The 21,262-nt window shown below is 42.9% G+C and overlaps 1 protein-coding gene across 9 annotated transcripts in view; it reads left to right on the top strand.

Annotated features, from left to right (window-relative positions):
- The window catches only part of LOC117963733 (basement membrane-specific heparan sulfate proteoglycan core protein-like), a 207,080-nt gene that overhangs the window by 159,327 nt on the left and 26,491 nt on the right, over positions 1-21,262 (top strand). For 5 of the 9 annotated variants that reach the window (XM_058993409.1, XM_058993408.1, XM_058993406.1 and 2 more), the window contains 16 exons: positions 644-904; positions 1,455-1,687; positions 4,140-4,335; positions 4,855-5,034; positions 7,063-7,323; positions 7,876-8,108; positions 11,064-11,259; positions 11,779-11,958; positions 13,026-13,286; positions 13,946-14,108; positions 15,602-15,699; positions 16,543-16,809; positions 17,377-17,489; positions 18,394-18,541; positions 19,815-19,931; positions 20,297-20,314. In XM_058993409.1, the coding sequence (XP_058849392.1) occupies positions 644-904; positions 1,455-1,687; positions 4,140-4,335; positions 4,855-5,034; positions 7,063-7,323; positions 7,876-8,108; positions 11,064-11,259; positions 11,779-11,958; positions 13,026-13,286; positions 13,946-14,108; positions 15,602-15,699; positions 16,543-16,809; positions 17,377-17,489; positions 18,394-18,541; positions 19,815-19,931; positions 20,297-20,314 (2,925 nt within the window). The remainder of the gene's footprint in view (positions 1-643; positions 905-1,454; positions 1,688-4,139; positions 4,336-4,854; positions 5,035-7,062; positions 7,324-7,875; positions 8,109-11,063; positions 11,260-11,778; positions 11,959-13,025; positions 13,287-13,945; positions 14,109-15,601; positions 15,700-16,542; positions 16,810-17,376; positions 17,490-18,393; positions 18,542-19,814; positions 19,932-20,296; positions 20,315-21,262) is intronic. The other 4 variants (XM_058993410.1, XM_058993403.1, XM_058993405.1 and 1 more) reach the window with 3 other exon arrangements.

Raw genomic sequence — 21,262 nt, 5'->3', positions numbered from 1 at the left:
TCAGCCAGTAGAGGAGGAGCAGAGAGGGCGAGAGGGGGTGTAGGGAGACACGAGGGATTGGAGGTGGGAAGGGAGCAGGAAGTGAAGGGAGCGGTAGGCAAGAACAAGGGTCGGGTAGGTAGCCAGTGGAGGGTGCTAAGCAGAGGGGTGGCATGAGAGTAGCAAGGTTGGGAGAATACAAGACGAGCAGCGGAATTTTGAATGAGCTGAAGGGGGCAGATAGCTGAAGCAAGGAGAGAGTTATAGTAGTCCAATCTGGAGAGTACAAGAGCTTGAACCAGGAGTTGAGTTGAATAAGTAGTGAAAAAAGGACAGATGTTGCTAAGAAAGAAGCAGCAAGTGCATGACAGGGAAGAGATGTGTTGAGAGGAGGAGGAGAGGGAGGGAGGGGTGGAGAGTAACACCTAGGTTTTTAGCAGAAGGAGATGGAGAAAGAGATATTCAAGGGATACTGAGATTCAGAGGAGGGAGAGGAAGCAGAACAAAAGCAGATATCTGAGATCAGAGAGGTTGAGTTTGAGGTGGTGAGAATGCATCCAAGTTGAAATAGCCGAGAGGCATTCTGAGATGCGGGAGGAGATGTGGGAGTCAAAAGATGGGAAGGAGAGGACTGTTTTGTTAATGCTGGTGTGCTCTCCCGCAGGCCCCCCTTACGCCACATTTCTCCCCAACGATCTCACTGTGAGGGTGGGCGAGGTGATCAGGCTGCAGTGCCTGGCCCACGGGACCCATCCTCTCCAGTACCAGTGGTCCAAGTTGAACGGCACCCTCCCCACCAGGGCAGAGGTACAGGAAGGAACCCTCCAGATCAACCTGGCCACTGCAGCAGACTCGGGAACCTATAAGTGTGTGGTCAAAAACAATGTGGGCACCAGCGATACCCTGGCCAAAGTGAATGTTATACGTAAGCAAGATTAATTTTCTACCCATAGAAATATATTTTATACATTTCTGTTGTACCAATATGTTGGTTGAACATTTGAATATATGGTTTCACTGTGGGTATGATTAAGTTATATTTTAATATATGCTATATTTATATTTATTGTCAAAAAGGTTCCAAAAAGTGCTGGAGTGTTCCGGCTACCATAAAGCATGCCGGAAGTCCGGCAGGACTTGAGCGCAGCTAATGAGTCCTAATTTGTCCCAGTTGACCACAGTGTAAAGTCACCTGTAATGTTAGGCCACTGTCAACAGTCCCAACATACAAGCCACTGTTAAATAACCTAATACAACCAACATTCTGTAAACTACCAGCCACTGTCATATTGAACCCTCTGAAACTACGGGTGCAACATTATGGAACTCTTTTGTCACCCGCACCTTCACGATAATATAGGTGACATTTACATCTGAATAGAATTATTTTTCAAGAACATTTATCTTTAAACCTTGCCATGCTAAACTTGAAAGTAATTTGCATGCGACTGGTTTGTCCTGACAATGCCATTCAGAGGGCGCCCATCTCCTCCTGCTGTCTGCAGCCCCCACTACTGTGTTGGTAGCCCCCCCCACTGTGTCAGTGACTCCCCAGGGCCCTGTCCGGGTGAAAGTGGGCGAGCCCATCAACCTGGAGTGCCTTGGCATGGGCGAGCCTCGCCCGGCAGTGAGCTGGCGCAGAGTGGACAGCGCACAGAGAGTGGTTCTGCAGAGCCCTGTGCCAATGGACAGCAATGCAGTGATGCAGGTCAGTCATCTTTTTGTTTAATGAGTAAAAAACATCAAACTATATTTATATGTTTTTACTTTTAAGGTGTTTGCAAACATTCTAAGTGATTTCATCCATCCATGTAACAATCTTAGAGTAAGTAGCGGGGTTCTGAAACAAAGCGGTCTACATCCCCACGTGCTGCTACAACTGTTTAAATAATGTACCTGTAATTTATTTTCTTCATTGTTAACATCCTGACAAGTTTTTACACTTATTTTAAATTCTGTTTCAAAATGTCCACTGTAGTGCACTGGGGTTTGAGATCTAAATCACTGTAAGAAGAGCAGTTTAAAAAAACAAAAAGAAACATAACAAGAAGTGCTCTGGCTTTTCTGTTCCGTACCACATCATGGATCGTTATTTCTGTGCTGCATTAAAACATAAGCAGTTCACTAAATGGAAATGGCTCTCACAAGCAAGACTTCCATTACATGAGAGTAGCTGTTGTTTACTTCATGCTAATATTGGACTCGTCTTTCACCAGGATAAAATGAGACCATAGTGGTGGGGACCAACTAACCATAGCTTCACTGTAATATATGAGCCTTCAGCTCTTTTCCTCCGCCAGGTAACATGGATTTCCTTTTGGCCCGGTGTTGATGGCTGAAGCGTGTGCCTCATCCATGGAAACCTCCCATGGCACTGTTAGCTCCACCAGGAGAACAGGGCATGCCGAGACTGACCACAGGACAATGTCGAGTTGAAGGGTAGTTGTAGCAATCTCAGGTGGGAAAATAAGGCACTGGCCAACATCTGCCTGCATCCTCCAATCTAGCAGCCTCCAGTTCAGGGGAATCCTAGATCTAATAACCATTCCTGTTGGTGGCTCTCTTGGACAGAGGAATGTTGTTCTGTGTGCAGCTGTTGGCGATATTGGTGGCGAGCTGTTGATCTTATTACGCCACCTTACATCCTGTAAGAATGTGCTTTAGAGTAGCCGATGATGAACACAAAGGACTTGCAGGGTTCTCTCCTACCCACACAATCAGGTTCAGCGGTGATGGAAGAACATCATATGTGGACCTGATCAGGAAGCTGATCCTCCTCTGTTCCATTGTCCACAGGTCTCGCCAGCCAATCTTCCACTGTTCCACATTATCCCATCACTACTTTTCTCCCTGCTTAGCTTGGGACACCGCCTTGTCACACCTCACCTTCTCCTCCTGTTTTTGCACTTAAGTAACTACCAACTTCCTCCTTTTCAGCTGGAGCTGCTTTGTACCTTGGGGGAGGCAAACTGAGACCTCCTCTTCCCTGTTGTACTTGGCCCATGATGTCATATGAAGGGCAGCCTTTGCATCTTCCACAGCATCCTTTGCTGCCCACTTTCTCCCAGTTCTCACTACGAGTGCTACCTCCCTTATACCCTCGTCATGCGATTCCATCAGTGTCATTTCCAACCGAACCTTAGTGCACTTGAATTCCTCACTGAGAGCTGAGACTGACAGCCGCAGTTTCCCTTTACTCTATAGAGTGCTTTGCAAGCTTATTTTTTAGATCATTTTGCAGAAGTACTGAGGACCTCCTTTTGATTTACTTCAGTTCTTACCAGGCATTTAATCCCCAGCTTCCATCTAGACTGTAACATTTGTAATATTTGCTACTTTCTATCTTCTACTCCAAACCTCTCACACCCATACGCATAGATGGTATCCCTGAATCTATCCAGCGTCCTTACTACTGTTCAACTTAACTTCAACAAAAAGCAGAGATCTGTGTCAAGCATGTGCCAAGCCATTTTCTCAGAGGCTCTTGGCCACTTAACCCTTAGTTTGCCTCCATAAAGGTTCCTTTCTCTCCTAGGCTGGTTCATCAGACTAGGCCACCGATGATCATTGGTTTTATCACTAGCTGTGCTCCTATTGGAACTACTCTTGTCTATAACAGGGGTGCTAATATCCTGTGAAAACTTAGGTGTGCATCCTGGATTTCATTCATCTGACTAGACCAGCGTCTTAAGTACTGTTCAGTGCGGGGCCCCTGTCCCTTCTCTCTCAAGCATCTCTTTCTCCCTTGATGATTCTTCAGACCCCTGACCGTTGTCCCCTTGGTCCAGCCACAGGTACAAACCTGGAGTGCCGCATCTTGTCCCAGAGCTCTCGCTGCAGATCTTTCACTGCTCAATTGGGTTGTCTGTTGTAAAGTAGTATTTGTTCTCGTGTCCATTTCTTTTTAAGTCATTAACCGTGTTACCCAAACTTGAGTCACCTTTCGCTCTCACTGACTCGAGGGGTATTTTCCAGTAGGGTAGAATGATTGCAAACCATTATAAAAAGATAAGGTGAAAGGAAATAAAAACAGTAACTGTCATGTGAAGCAATCTACTGTTAAATGGAAGGAAATAATCATTTCTCCTGAAGAAACTTGGTTATAAAGTTAGTCTTTTGTTACTGGAATGGGTCCCAAAGTGTTTGCTTTGTATTTGCAGGTTCTAGCAGCCCGTCCAGAAGATGCAGGTACCTACACCTGTGTGGCAAGGAACCCAGTGGGCTCTGCTCAGAAGCAGGTGGTGGTGGTTGTGGAGGGTGGGTCTGTGGTCCCCACCATCCCCAAGGTGTCTGTCGCGGAGCCCATGGTAATCGCAGTGGAGCGAGGGACCGCCACACTGCGCTGCACAGCCACTGGTAAATCAAATCACTGTTTCTGAGATTCCCCCGGAACTTCAAAAACACTCATACGCATTGTCCCTTAAATCATTCATGTGCAGCAATGTTCGTTCAAATAGTCAGATAGTTCTCCACACTAAAGAAAATAATACTCTTTACCGCTATTTTCACGCCTCTTATCTTGTTGATCAACTACAGCAACTGACAAAGCAAAATGGGCGGAGAATTGTTACACATGTCAAAATGAAACTGCCCAATTTGGTTTATAATGATTGGCACCAAAGCTGCAAAATCACTTCTCATGATCTTACAACTGCAAACTAAGGGAAATAGGTCATCCATTTGGCTCATTTCAATAATATTTTAATGATTGTTTAGTTGCTGTGACGAGAATGCTTTCTCAGAACTCTAGTGGACTGAGTAAGAGTGGATAAAATGCATGCGCCTTGAATGAAAAGCAGATATCACTATCCTGTTTATTGTAAGTAATTAGTGCTGACATCGTAACATAAAATGTATTTACTTCCTTTGTTTTAGGTTACCCAATCCCGACTATCACATGGTCCAAACTGCGAGCCCCGTTGCCTTGGCAGCACAAAGTGGTCAACAACAGCCTTGTCATCTCGAATCTGGGCCGGCAGGACTCGGGACAGTACATCTGCAATGCCACTAACGCTGCTGGTACCTCAGAAATAACCATCATGCTGGACGTGGAGAGTAAGTGCTAGATTGGTAATATCCACAGTACAAAAAGACAGGACAATGGATATTCAATGTAAGTCATGTGCTCACAATAATCACTTTTTTCAGTTCTGCTGTTGAGCTCATTTCATTTGTAACTAAGCTTCAACTCCTGTACCTTCTTGGTGGAGTCCTTTCTGTTCATCCTTATTTGAACTGCAGGTATGAGCGATTAATCTGTTGGTGTCGTGGTTTGAGATTATTCCATGAACCATCCACAATTGGAGGAACACCACTTCAGAGTTTGGTTTACTTGAGCCTTGAACCTACAGCAAAATGCAATGTTTATATTCAGTTATGAGCAAATTGTGCATCAATGAATGATGACACTGCATACAATATTGAAGAGATAGCTGCTAACTTCTATTATACTGTACAACCGCCAGACACCGCCATTCATTCTTTCAGAGTGAGCGTTTAGCTCACTGTATTCAACGACATATCATTTAACCAAGGTGACTTACAGGTGTTACAGGGCACTTCAGGGTTGCAAGCTTAATATTTAAATACTGTAATTAAACGTACCATATACCAAACTCTTGAAAATCATCAAAGAATACAATTCAGTACAACTTTGACACATTGCAGAACTTTAGGAATCATGAAATCAAAAATTCAGTAAAATGTTTCTATACATTGATACTTGCTGTTAAGGCATTGTAATAACGTGTAATTGAAATGAATAAAATAAAAGTTCTTAGCTGCACAATAACATAGGCAGAATCTCCAGCCCTTACTGACAAAGCACACGTGCACGCCACTTACAGTACAGGTGCACTCCACTTACAACACAGGTGCACTCCACTCATAACAAACTCCAAGGGACAATGGAAATCAGTACTTTATAAATGAAGTATGCAGTAAACACAATTCTGTATATAACTGTGAGCAGAAGTACCTTAAATATAAACAATACAAGAAAGCTTAACTGCCAAAGAACGGGAGTTTATTATTTGTACAACTGTGGGCCATATAGAGGGTCGTGGGTTCAATCCCAGGTGGGGGGACACTGCTGCTGTATCCTTGAGCAAGGTACTTTACCTAGATTGCTCCAGTAAAAAAACCCAACTGTATAAATGGGTAATTCTATGTAAACATAATGTGATATCTTGTAACAATTGTAAGTCGCCCTGGATAAGGGCGTCTGCTAAGAAAATAATAATAATAATAATAATAATAAGTAGTACCATTTTACGAATTTATATTTTCACTAAATGTAATTAAAATGGTATACGTTATACGTTAAAACTGTACAGCAGTTTACAAACACAGACATAGAAGAAAACTTAGAACAGCAACTGTTTTTCCTGCCTGAAGGAGCAGGCATGGGAGGATGGAGAGTGGAGGGAAGGCTTGACCAGTCAGCCAGTAGAGGAGGAGCAGAGAGGGCGAGAGGGGGTGTAGGGAGACACGAGGGATTGGAGGTGGGAAGGGAGCGGTAAGTGAAGGGAGCGGTAGGCAAGAACAAGGGTCGGGTAGGTAGCCAGTGGAGGGTGCTAAGCAGAGGGGTGGCATGAGAGTAGCAAGGTTGGGAGAATACAAGACGAGCAGCGGAATTTTGAATGAGCTGAAGGGGGCAGATAGCTGAAGCAAGGAGAGAGTTATAGTAGTCCAATCTGGAGAGTACAAGAGCTTGAACCAGGAGTTGAGTTGAATAAGTAGTGAAAAAAGGACAGATGTTGCTAAGAAAGAAGCAGCAAGTGCATGACAGGGAAGAGATGTGTTGAGAGGAGGAGGAGAGGGAGGGAGGGGTGGAGAGTAACACCTAGGTTTTTAGCAGAAGGAGATGGAGAAAGAGATATTCAAGGGATACTGAGATTCAGAGGAGGGAGAGGAAGCAGAACGAAAGCAGATATCTGAGATCAGAGAGGTTGAGTTTGAGGTGGTGAGAATGCATCCAAGTTGAAATAGCCGAGAGGCATTCTGAGATGCGGGAGGAGATGTGGGAGTCAAAAGATGGGAAGGAGAGGACTGTTTTGTTAATGCTGGTGTGCTCTCCCGCAGGCCCCCCTTACGCCACATTTCTCCCCAACGATCTCACTGTGAGGGTGGGCGAGGTGATCAGGCTGCAGTGCCTGGCCCACGGGACCCATCCTCTCCAGTACCAGTGGTCCAAGGTGAACGGCACCCTCCCCACCAGGGCAGAGGTACAGGAAGGAACCCTCCAGATCAACCTGGCCACTGCAGCAGACTCGGGAACCTATAAGTGTGTGGTCAAAAACAATGTGGGCACCAGCGATACCCTGGCCAAAGTGAATGTTATACGTAAGCAAGATTAATTTTCTACCCATAGAAATATATTTTATACATTTCTGTTGTACCAATATGTTGGTTGAACATTTGAATATATGGTTTCACTGTGGGTATGATTAAGTTATATTTTAATATATGCTATATTTATATTTATTGTCAAAAAGGTTCCAAAAAGTGCTGGAGTGTTCCGGCTACCATAAAGCATGCCGGAAGTCCGACAGGACTTGAGCGCAGCTAATGAGTCCTAATTTGTCCCAGTTGACCACAGTGTAAAGTCACCTGTAATGTTAAGGCCACTGTCAACAGTCCCAACATACAAGCCACTGTTAAATAACCTAATACAACCAACATTCTGTAAACTACCAGCCACTGTCATATTGAACCCTCTGAAACTACGGGTGCAACATTATGGAACTCTTTTTGTCACCCGCACCTTCACGATAATATAGGTGACATTTACATCTGAATAGAATTATTTTTCAAGAACATTTATCTTTAAACCTTGCCATGCTAAACTTGCAAGTAATTTGCATGCGACTGGTTTGTCCTGACAATGCCATTCAGAGGGCGCCCATCTCCTCCTGCTGTCTGCAGCCCCCCCTACTGTGTTGGTAGCCCCCCCCACTGTGTCAGTGACTCCCCAGGGCCCTGTCCGGGTGAAAGTGGGCGAGCCCATCAACCTGGAGTGCCTTGGCATGGGCGAGCCTCGCCCGGCAGTGAGCTGGCGCAGAGTGGACAGCGCACAGAGAGTGGTTCTGCAGAGCCCTGTGCCAATGGACAGCAATGCAGTGATGCAGGTCAGTCATCTTTTTGTTTAATGAGTAAAAAACATCAAACTATATTTATATGTTTTTACTTTTAAGATGTTTGCAAACATTCTAAGTGATTTCATCCATCCATGTAACAATCTTAGAGTAAGTAGCGGGGTTCTGAAACAGAGCGGTCTACATCCCCACGTGCTGCTACAACTGTTTAAATAATGTACCTGTAATTTATTTTCTTCATTGTTAACATCCTGACAAGTTTTTACACTTATTTTAAATTCTGTTTCAAAATGTCCACTGTAGTGCACTGGGGTTTGAGATCTAAATCACTGTAGGAAGAGCAGTTTAAAAAAACAAAAAGAAACATAACAAGAAGTGCTCTGGCTTTTCTGTTCCGTACCACATGGATCGTTATTTCTGTGCTGCATTAAAACATAAGCAGTTCACTAAATGGAAATGGCTCTCACAAGCAAGACTTCCATTACATGAGAGTAGCTGTTGTTTACTTCATGCTAATATTGGACTCGTCTTTCACCAGGATAAAACGAGACCGTAGTGGTGGGGACCAACTAACCATAGCTTCACTGTAATATATGAGCCTTCAGCTCTTTTCCTCCGCCAGGTAACATGGATTTCCTTTTGGCCCAGTGTTGATGGCTGAAGCGTGTGCCTCACCCATGGAAACCTCCCATGGCACTGTTAGCTCCACCAGGAGAACAGGGCATGCCGAGACTGACCACAGGACAATGTCGAGTTGAAGGGTAGTTGTAGCAATCTCAGGTGGGAAAATAAGGCACTGGCCAACATCTGCCTGCATCCTCCAATCTAGCAGCCTCCAGTTCAGGGGAATCCTAGATCTAATAACCATTCCTGTTGGTGGCTCTCTTGGACAGAGGAATGTTGTTCTGTGTGCAGCTGTTGGCGATATTGGTGGCGAGCTGTTGATCTTATTACGCCACCTTACAACCTGTAAGAATGTGCTTCAGAGTAGCCGATGATGAACACAAAGGACTTGCAGGGTTCTCTCCTACCCACACATTCAGGTTCAGCGGTGATGGAAGAACATCATATGTGGACCTGATCAGGAAGCTGATCCTCCTCTGTTCCATTGTCCACAGGTCTCGCCAGCCAATCTTCCACTGTTCCACATTATCCCATCACTACTTTTCTCCCTGCTTAGCTTGGGACACCGCCTTGTCACACCTCACCTTCTCCTCCTGCTTTTGCACTTAAGTAACTACCAACTTCCTCCTTTTCAGCTGGAGCTGCTTTGTACCTTGGGGGAGGCAAACTGAGACCTCCTCTTCCCTGTTGTACTTGGCCCATGATGTCATATGAAGGGCAGCCTTTGCATCTTCCACAGCATCCTTTGTTGCCCACTTTCTCCCAGTTCTCACTACGAGTGCTACCTCCCTTATACCCTCGTCATGTGATTCCATCAGTGTCATTTCCAACCGAACCTTAGTGCACTTGAATTCCTCACTGAGAGCTGAGACTGACAGCCGCAGTTTCCCTTTACTCTATAGAGTGCTTTGCAAGCTTATTTTTTAGATCATTTTGCAGAAGTACTGAGGACCTCCTTTTGATTTACTATAGTTCTTACCAGGCATTTAATCCCCATCTTCCATCTAGACTGTAACATTTGTAATATTTGCTACTTTCTATCTTCTACTCCAAACCTCTCACACCCATATGCATAGATGGTATCCCTGAATCTATCCAGCGTCCTTTCTACTGTTCAACTTAACTTCAACAAAAAGCAGAGATCTGTGTCAAGCAGGTGCCATACATTTTTATCAGAGGCTCTTGGCCACTTAACCCTTAGTTTGCCTCCATAAAGGTTCCTTTCTCTCCTAGGCTGGTTCATCAGACTAGGCTACCCATGATCATTGGTTTTATCACTAGCTGTGCTCCTATTGGAACTTCTCGTCTATAACAGGGGTGCTCATATCCTGTGAACTATGGTGTGCATCCTGGATTTCATTCATCTCCATTTCCATTTAAGTCATTAACCGTGTTACCCAAACTTGAGTCACCTTTCGCTCTCGTTGACTCGAGGGGTATTTTCCAATAGGATAGAATGATTGCAAACCATTATAAAAAGATAAGGTGAAAGAAATAAAAACAGCAACTGTCTGTCTAGACTTCCTTGGAATTGTAATATTTGTTACTTTCTATCTTCTACTCCAAACCTCTCACACCCATACGCATAGATGGTATCCCCGAATTTATCCAGCGTCCTTTCTACTGTTCAACTTAACTTCAACAAAAAGCAGAGATCTGTGTCAAGCAGGTGCCAAGCCATTTTATCAGAGGCTCTTGGCCACTTAACCCTTAGTTTGCCTCCATAAAGGTTCCTTTCTCTCCTAGGCTGGTTCATCAGATTAGGCCACCCATGATCATTGGTTTTATCACTAGCTGTGCTCCTATTGGAACTACTCTTGTCTATAACAGGGGTGCTAATATCCTGTGAACTGTGGTGTGCATCCTGGATTTCATTCATCTGACTAGACCAGCAACTTAAGTACTGTTCAGTGCGGGGCCCCTGTCCCTTCTCTCTCAAGCATCTCTTTCTCCCTTGATGATTCTTCAGACCCCTGACCGTTGTCCCCTTGGTCCAGCCACAGGTACAAACCTGGAGTGCCGCATCTTGTCCCAGAGCTCTCGCTGCTGATCTTTCACTGCTCAATTGGGTTGTCTGTTGTAAAGTAGTATATGTTCTCGTGTCCATTTCCTTTTAAGTCATTAACCGTGTTACCCAAACTTGAGTCACCTTTCGCTCTCACTGACTCGAGGGGTATTTTCCAATAGGGTAGAATGATTGCAAACCATTATAAAAAGATAAGGTGAAAGAAATAAAAACAGCAACTGTCATGTAAATCAATATGCTGTTTAATAGAAGGAAGTAATCATTTCTACTAAAGAAATTTGGTTAGAAAGTATTTTGTTACTGGAATGCGTCCCAAAGTGTTTGCTTTGTATTTGCAGGTTCTAGCAGCCCGGCCAGAAGATGCAGGTACCTACACCTGTGTGGCAAGGAACCCAGTGGGCTCTGCTCAGAAGCAGGTGGTGGTGGTTGTGGAGGGTGGGTCTGTGGTCCCCACCATCCCCAAGGTGTCTGTCGCGGCGCCCATGGTAATCGCAGTGGAGCGAGGGACCGCCACACTGCGCTGCACAGCCACTGGTAAATCAAATCACTGTTTCTGAGATTCCCCCGGAACTTCAAAAACACTCATACGCATTGTCCCTTAAATCATTCATGTGCAGCAATGTTCGTTCAAATAGTCAGATAGTTCTCCACACTAAAGAAAATAATACTCTTTACCGCTATTTTCACGCCTCTTATCTCGTTGATCAACTACAGCAACTGACAAAGCGAAATGGGCGGAGAATTGTTACACATGTCAAAATGAAACTGCCCAATTTGGTTTATAATGATTGGCACCGAAGCTGCAAAATCACTTCTCATGATCTTACAACTGCAAACTAAGGGAAATAGGTCATCCATTTGGCTCATTTCAATAATATTTTAATGATTGTTTAGTTGCTGTGACGAGAATGCTTTCTCAGAACTCTAGTGGACTGAGTAAGAGTGGATAAAATGCATGCGCCTTGAATGAAAAGCAGATATCACTATCCTGTTTATTGTAAGTAATTAGTGCTGACATCGTAACATAAAACGTATTTCCTTCCTTTGTTTTAGGTTACCCAATCCCGACTATCACATGGTCCAAACTGCGAGCCCCGTTGCCTTGGCAGCACAAAGTGGTCAACAACAGCCTTGTCATCCCGAATCTTGGCCAGCAGGACTCGGGACAGTACATCTGCAATGCCACTAACGCCGCTGGTACCTCAGAAATAACCATCATGCTGGACGTGGAGAGTAAGTGCTAGATTGGTAATATCCACAGTACAAAAAGACATGACAATGGATATTCAATGTAATTCATGTGCTCACAATAATCACTTTTCAGTTCTGCTGTTGAGCTCATTTCATTTGTAACTAAGCTTCAACTCCTGTACCTTCTTGGTGGAGTCCTTTCTGTTCATCCTTTTTTGAACTGCAGGTAGGAGCGATTTAATCTGTTGGTGTCGTGTGGCTTGAGGTTATAGGGTCATTTCACTCTTATCGTCAATGACTTGCGTCAATAAATTATTTTTGTGGGGAACGCCATTTCAGAGTTTGATTTTTCTTGAGCTGAAATGACCCTACCGGTCGAAAAAAAAGCCGAAGAAAATCACTTTTGAACCTACAGCAGAATGCAAATCAAAGGACAATATTTATTGTCAGCTATGAGCAAATCATTAATTGTGCATCAATGGATGATGACACTGCATAACAATATTGAAGAGATAGCTGTTAACTTCTATTGTACTGTACAACCGCCAGACACTGCTCTTCATTGACTTGGCTCTTCTGTTATTGCCACAGCAATGCCATTATCCATTCATTCTTTCAGAGCGCGCGTTTAGCTCACTGTATTCAACGACATATCATTTATCACAGTAGTTATTATAGTAGTCCAATCTGGAGAGTACAAGAGCTTGGGCAGGAGTTGAGTGGAATAAGTAGTGAGAAAAGGACAGATGTTGCTAAGAAAGAAGTGGCAAGTGCATGACAGGGAGGAGATGTGTTGAGAGGAAGAGAGGGGGGAGAGGTCGAGAGTAACACATAGGTTTTTAGCAGGAGGAGATGGAGAGAGAGTGATAGTCAAGGGATACTGAGATGCAGAGGTCAGAGGAGGGAGAGGAAGCACAATGAAAGCAGAGATCAGATTTAGAGAGGTTGAGTTTGAGGTAGTGAGAATGCATCCAAGTTGAGATAGCCGAGAGGCATTCTGAGATGCGGGAGGAGAAGTGGGAGTCAAAAGAGGGGAAGGAGTGGAAACATATTTAGATTTTTTTTTTTTAAATTGACTTTATTGTTAATGCTGGTGTGCTCTCCCGCAGGCCCCCCTTACGCCACATTTCTCCCCAACGATCTCACTGTGAGGGTGGGCGAGGTGATCAGGCTGCAGTGCCTGGCCCACGGGACCCACCCTCTCCAGTACCAGTGGTCCAAGGTGAACGGCACCCTCCCCACCAGGGCAGAGGTACAGGAAGGAACCCTCCAGATCAACCTGGCCACTGCAGCAGACTCGGGAACCTATAAGTGTGTGGTCAAAAACAATGTGGGCACCAGCAATAGCCTGGCCAAAGTGAATGTTAGATGTAAGCAAGATGGATTTTCTACCCATAGAAATATATTTTATACATTTTTGTTGTACCAATATGTTGGTTGAACATTTGATGGTTTCACAGTGGATATGATTAAGCTATATTTTAAATACATAAAATACACATTGAATATTCTATACGTGTACATGCTATGTAATTCGGAAAATATATGCTGTAAAATGTCATAGAAACCCCAGCTGAGCGTCATATCCAAGAGGCGTATTCTGTGTGTGGGTTCTTTGACCTGAGTTCAGGAGCTGCTCTTCCGTTCTAGTTGCCTGCCATAAACAGACATAACAAAGGTTAGATAAGCTAATGTGTCTTTTATATTAGTGCCATCGCCATCTATTGCTCAACTGTGTATTTCCAGCAAAACAATCGGAAACTCGATCCAAAACACAGATCACCAGTTGATGTCTGCTTTTACATATAAATATACTTTGGCTGGTCTAGCCTTTTTTATATACGTATCTGCTTCTGAACTACTTTAATCACCCAATAGTAAATGTGAATGCAATGGCCTTTATGTTAAAGATATGGCAGGTATAGGTACAGCACTGGAGACAGTTAAGGTAAGTAATATGTTTGTTAACGCTTAAGTGTTTGTTGAAGCTTTTGGATTTTTTTTCTGATTTTGCTGCTCTGTTCTCCAGCTCCCCTGTCAGTACGGGTGTCCCCACAGATTGAGGTGAAGGGGCGTGGCAGCACTGTGGAATTCACCTGCTCGGCCACAGGTGGCGCCAAAACCAGGATTGAGTGGCTGAAGGAGGGCGGCAGTCTCCCGCCAAATCACCACGTCGACAACGGAGTGCTGAGGTACATCTGGAAGGGTTCTCAGTATTACAGCTGTGAGATTTGCAATCCAGATTTGTTTGGGTCCAATGCAACTCTGTGTTAAGGCAGTTTTGTTTGGTTAATTTATTTGTCCAGCTACAAATAGACTTAACCTTACTACATGTGTGTCTCTTCACGTTTCGTGCCCAGACGTTCAGAGATGAGACATGTGAATAGTCATCCTGGTCCACATACAATATCTATGGGGAGTGATACCTTTTTATTAGCGTCAGCTAACTTTGGTTTTTATTACAATGAGAGTAACTTTCGCCAAGATAAAATGAAATCGTAGTGTTGGGGACCAACCAAGACGTAGCTTCACTGTAATATACGAGCACACAGCGGCAGTGATGCTGTCTACAGGGATCAACCAAAGTACAACCTCCCTAGCACCTCAACACAGCAACTGCCTGGAATGGACTGGGTGGGGCACTCGGGTACCAGTTGGGCACCTCCTGTGGGTCACCTTAGCCATCCATGCCTTTTCATTGATGTTAACTTCCCCCATCACCTCTCTTTTGAGGCCCCTAATCGACCTCTCGCCAGCCAATCTTCCGCTGTTCCACATTCTCCCATCTCATCCATAATCCCTAGAATATGTATTAAAAATATGTACAGCTATGACCTAGAATTGTAGGATTGAGACATCATTTAAAAACAAAACCAAAACAAATTCCAGGTCATCTTATCCTGTGAACAGATGTTATGACTTGCATAGAACATACAGCACAACACTTTGTTTCATAGTAGTTCCTAAGAACAAACATAGTTTTTGTGATTTATACGTTTATATGTCGAGTATTGTGTCATTTTACACAGTTTGAGCAGACAGAACCCAAATTGAGCGAGATCTGTTTTACAATAAGAGATGGCCCATACATAAAGAATTAACTTATAGTGAAGCCATCTTCTTTAGAGCAAAATATGGACTTTATGCATTGATTGTATCTCTATCACACTGTACAGCTCTGGCCAAAAGCTTTGCATCAGCTAGAATGTTATGATTGAGGCAATTTAATAAATAAATAATTATAGGAACATTAATTTAGATATTGTATTTAACATGTTATCAAAGAAACTACAAAATTATCACAAGAGACTACCGGAAGCCATCATAGTAGTATAGTACTATTTCATGTTAGATTTCAAAATGTCAAATTTGTTCTATTTTTTTTTTTTCATTTTTACGTTAAGTTTAAAACTACAAAGTGATATGTAATTCAATATCTTAACATAACATTATTCAGCACGTTTACACTATAGGGTGATGCAAAACCTTTGGCCAAAGCTGTGCACTAAATCTCAAATGCTACAGTGTATGTATTTTGTATACACATTTTAGCTTATCCTAATTACCAAAAAGACCTTGTCCATACAGACCTGAGATATGAAAGGCCAGAGAGTGAGCTGATCGTCCCACCTAGCCCACCTCAGGTGTGTTTCTTTCAGGTTTGTAACCTCCGGTATTCTTTCAGGATTGAGAACCTGGAGCAGGATAATGAAGGTGTCTATGTCTGCAGAGCCACCAATATGTTTGGCCAGGCCCAGGACAGCGGCAAGCTTACCATACAAGGTCAGTGTGTACTTCAGCATTCTTACAACGCTCAAGAATATACAGCGGACAGCTGCCTGTGTTGTGGTTCTGTTCACAACCTACAAGTTCTGAAGTTTAATCAGAGGGTAGTTGTGTGTAGTGACTATTGATATGTCTCTCACACGAAAATCTTTTCAAGTAAGACCTCTGCAAGCACTTTGCCCTTGACTTTCATATGTCCATGCGTTCATCAAAACTGTATTCCTGCCCGCTATGTCTACATGTAAACCTGAAGTGGAAAGAGAAAGACACATTCTTTAATAATGTTTTGTGACTTGCGTATATAAATGTGTTCTTCTTAGATTCACTTCGTATCATATTCTATTCATCACATCCTGGTGACTCAGAATTGTAACACGCCTCAGTAGAGCTCTCATAATCATGTCTTGCCTCCAAGTACAGCTAGAACACCATTGTTTAACCATTATCTGTGACCTTGCAACACTGTGCCCCTAGTTGAGAAATACCTGTTGTCCCTTTAGCTGTTTCTAACTGATGGTTTTCTTACACACAGGGGTTTGTGTTGTTTCATTTGTACTTGGAAGTAGGACATGATTTTGATTTTGAGGCCACAGGGGTACATGGTTTTTAAAAACTCACCAGAATGTGAAACAGAACATTTTACAAAGTGACTCTAAACAACCAGAAGAATACGTTAGTTAAGATATTTTCACATCCACACCAACTCTTTTAAGAGCCATTAAATTATACCACCACTACTGTTCCTCCCAAACCGTTGTAAATGAATACACCGATGAAGGCGCTAGTCAGAACGTTTGTCCACTTGACTTACGGATGGTGTGTCGATCTTCTGCCTCTCAGCTCTTCCGAAGGTGATGATCAACGTGCGGACCTCAGTTCAGACTGTCATGTTGGGGAACCAGGTGGAGTTTGAGTGCCAGGCCATCGGGGATCCCCAACCCACTGTCACCTGGAGCAAGGTGAACGGGAGACTGCCCTCCCACATCATCGTCCAAGGGGGCATGCTGAAGATCGAGCAGGTCAAGGAGGCCGACGCAGGACACTACCGCTGCACCGCCACCAACGCGGTGGGCTCGGTCCAGTCAGAGGTTGTCCTCAATGTTCAGTGTGAGCAAACTAAGATCCCTGTGTCCGATCATATTGATGTACCAGATCAGTGATACAGATCACATGTTTTAGGGTCTTTTATAGTTGGTACATAATTGTATTCTATTATTCTCTCAATAAAGTTCCATTGCAGGGAGTGTCCAGTGAACATTAACTGTTTCAGTGCCACATTCTTTTAACCTCCATATAATTGATACAGACCACAAGACTTTACAAACTGTTTTCTATGATTCTTTCAATAAGGTGTGATGACAGGTGGTCTCCAGTATAAATGAATATTTTCTCTGCTGCAGCTTCATATATCAATGATGTGTAGTATTTTTCACATTTCCATTTTACTTTACGTTTAAAACCATTCAGTCTGATATGACATACCCCTTAGATTTAAAATTGCTTGTTTTTATGACACAGAAATATAATATTTACAGTATCCAGTTCTCGTAAGATACGTAAAAAGAGATACAGTGCTGTGTGTAGTGATTAGGGCTGGGAGGGACTGAAAGAGTTGTAATCTATTACCATTGCTCCAGTTCTCTGATGTAAAGTATCTTCATATTATACCTCCAGCCATTCCTCAGATTGCTGCACAGCCTAAAGTGAAGGAGGTCACTGTGGGGTCAACTGCAGTCTTCCCCTGCATGGCTTCAGGATACCCAGCTCCAGATATCAAATGGACAAAGGTGAGCGCATGTTCTTGTGATGTTCAACGACCAATACTTTAACACACACACACATGTATATTACTCGAAAGCTACTTGTATTTACTTACTCTCCTGAGCTTTTCACTAGTCGGAGTACAGTTACACTGCACTGATGAGCCCCAAACAGGGCGAAGCATCTGTGCCGTTGCTGGACATTTAAAACACTGCGAATGTAGGAGCCTTTTGGCGACTTTCACGCAATTTGATTGGCTCTTGTAATGCTGGAATTTGCATATCCTGATTATCCATAATTCTATAGTTGCTGCTTTCCCCACCCTTAACTTGAAGGCTACTTGCATTTTATATATATAGCTCTGCCTTATGCCAAGACGCTTCACGAAAGACATACATACTGCATAAGACTCTTTGAAACTTGCTTTCAGGAGGTAAAATAGCCCCCAACACATAATACAACACTGGCTCAGTGGCTGTATAAATTACATTGGTATCCACTAGGCAGCGATGGGGTTAATTCTGCCCCTGCCAACAATCACAGGTATGGCCATTCCCCAATTAGATAATTGAGTGCTAATTGGGGAGTGGTCACCTGTATATAAGGAAGGAGAAATCCTTTGTGTGGTGAAAGTTTTTGTTTGTAATTTTGTAGTGAAGGCTAATGCCCAGCCTATAACTCTTTTTGTTTGAATCTTTTATTATGGCCCTTGTGTCTTGTTTATTTGTTTTTGTGTATAATAAACGTACGCATACACGTTTAAACTGCAGCTTTCTGTCTCCGAGTCTTATTTGCCGGTAACCAGCCTGGGCCGTGACGCTACTGTCACAGCTATGTATTTTGTTATTTAACCAGGAAAGGTAAGGTTTTCTAAATTGATTGATATGAGTTGAAGTTCTTTACGCATGTCTTATTTCCACTTTTTTTAAGATGGAAGGAAACCTCCCGCAGAGTGCCCGAGTGGAAGACCATGTTCTGACAATCTCGGCGGTGACCCCAGAGCATTCAGGGACCTACATCTGCACAGCCTCCAACAAACAAGGCAAAGTGCAGGCCTTCTCCGTGCTCACAGTAAGAGGTATGTGCCGACACAGCACGCAATCACACCGTTTCCCAATCTTCTGTTGGTTCTCTATGTACTTCGATTTGAGTTTTTCATTTCTCTGAAATAAAGATGTGATAGTAAAGTATATATTTTCCTGTCCATCATACTGCAATGGATCTCCGTCTAGCGGCTGATGAGTTATTAATACTGACGTCAGTATAAGACACAAAGTTACCTCTCAACTACAGAGCTTGCTCTTTCATTGAATTCAATTCAGTGTCTGTGTGCTTTGCACTGTTATAAGCTATAGCATGTATGCTGGCTTGAGACACGTGATTCTGTAAAGTCACTGCGAATCCTAGGGGCGGGGGGGGGGGAGTTGTCATGGGCCCTGACGTTGTCATGGGCCTGACGTTGAAACTCCCTGATTAAGCAGGGGGAGAATGTGATCGAGCTCATCCTAGCTGCTGATGACTTAATACAGATATCAGTGACCTTGCCTCTTGACTCAAGAGGTTGCACTTTAGTTGAATGATACTTTTGTCTTTTGGTTTGCAGTTTGCTTCCAGACCTTCTCTTTCCATTCAATTAAATGTGCTGAGATACAAATTTATTACAATTACAAAAGTGTAGTCCTGCATGATTTCTAAAATGCTTATTGATGTTATCCACACTCTATCCTAAACCGACCCGCTTCACAAGTACAGTGTAGCTATACCTTGCTTCCCGCGCTGCTGCTTGATATTACACTTACATGTATTCTTTTAGTGAAGAAGCCTTTTATATTGTCACTGCGTCTTTGAAGTGTTCAGATGGGCATAGAGAGCTGTGCAATATGTAGATGGGCTGCACTGAATTGTGAGAAGTTTTAATATGAACCAAGTTCAAGCGCTTTGAGAAATGTCACAAAACTCTCTAATCCTGCAGCCCATTTGTTATTTGTTTATTAGAACAATGGTGAGATTATTTGTGTTGTAAAAGCACAGCTGCCTGGTGTGCAGGGTGAGTCATACAGCTGGGGGGTGCAGGTTCTCATCTGCTAGATATTCCAAAAGGAGCATCACATTGGGGACTGTTTCTGCTCATCGTGCTGCAATAGACCCAACTGGTCAAGCGCCTGGTGAACTCAGGTAGACACCTGCAGGGCTGGCCTTTGTCCTCCTGAGGTTGTTTCTTTCTATTGTGTTTCAGAGCTTTATTAATGGAGATTTAGTCAGTTTACCAAGTTTTAAAAAATCATCAAAAACTGCGTTCCCTTTGAAATGTTTCTACTCTGTGCCTCTCATGCTGCCCTTCTTCATTTCAGAACGCGTGGTGCCATATTTTACCCAGACTCCTCTGTCATACCTCACACTGCCCACCATTAAGAATGCGTACAAGACTTTCAACATCAAAATAACCTTCAGACCAGACACAGCTGATGGTAAGATGATTTTACAAGAAATGAAGAGGTACATTTTACTTTGCTGTTGCAAAGGAAAAAGGAAGTCCTCTGTAACTTTAGAAACATACATTATAAGAAAAAACAAAGTCAAGTAGACTTGCAAATGCCTTCAGCACAGAAAGTAGTAATGTTTGTCTATGTGATTTGAGTTTTATAGATTACAGCATTGAAGAATTGTTACTCTAAAATGCTTTTTTGAATTCAAACTGTCATTGTGTAAAACTTAAGCCATATTATTTAAGTATTTCAGATATGTGCATTTGTATTTACATTTCCTGTGGTTCTTCTCCTTCTTCCTGTGTCTGCCTCCCCACTCTCTCTCGCTCTCACTGTCCTGTATGAAGGTGTCATTCTGTACGCTGGTGAGTCGGAGTGCTTCAGTTCACTAAGACAAGCCGAGAGCAGTTTGATTTCTAAAACAAGCATGCATTAGAAAACCATTTAGATTCACAGCATTTGCTCTATTTTATCCTGTAGAACAAAAATAAAAATGTTAATATTCCAGGTACACTTTAACCAATATTAGGCATTACCTACTAATTATACTCTCAGCAATCAAATTCAGAGGTATTTAGAAGTATCCCTGGAAAGGACATTCTTAATCTGTCTTTAGGAATATTTATTTTGTATCAACAAAAAAACAAACAACTTTCTTATACATTGGTAATATGTTCAAACCTGTAAGGAAACATTTCAAATCAGTTGAAACCAGTGACATGGTCAAGTGGATGTTTCTGATATTCTCACTGTATCAGCGTCTTTGTTTCTTTCTTCATGCTACTATTCTCTTCCCCTTTATTGTCCCCCTGTGGGAATATAGTGGAGGCACCTATACTTTAAATTAACAATTCTTAAGATACAGTGGTGTGCAAATGTATTGGAGCACCTCAAGATTTGTCTTTTCTATCCTGTCTGTTGGGCATGGTAGTTTTTTTTTGGTACTGACGCATGATTTGCTGAGATATTGAAGGCAATGACTTGGAACTGCTTAATGAATTTGTGAAAGCATGGCCCTTTTATAATGAGCTCCTGTCATTGTGACCTATTTCATACCCCTTTTAATATTTCATGAACATAGGCATATGCGCCTATGTGTGAAAAAAAGCTGTTTCCCAAGAGTCTCTTCTGATTATTTCTATTCACAGATTGGTGCACGTGCTCATACAAGGCACATGGTAACATGAGGTTATGATTAGAGTATAAAGACAAAGCATTTCTTGCATAGCTATGTATTTTATATTGTATGTTCAATTGACTCCAAATAAATAGCTTAATGTTAATAGTTTGTTATGCTTATACGTGCAAGGGTT

This window comes from Acipenser ruthenus, chromosome 20, assembly GCF_902713425.1.
Source record: "Acipenser ruthenus chromosome 20, fAciRut3.2 maternal haplotype, whole genome shotgun sequence".
Lineage (NCBI taxonomy): Eukaryota > Metazoa > Chordata > Actinopteri > Acipenseriformes > Acipenseridae > Acipenser > Acipenser ruthenus.
The sequence above is the reverse complement of the archived record's forward strand: the minus strand, read 5'-3'. Positions and strand labels throughout refer to the sequence as shown.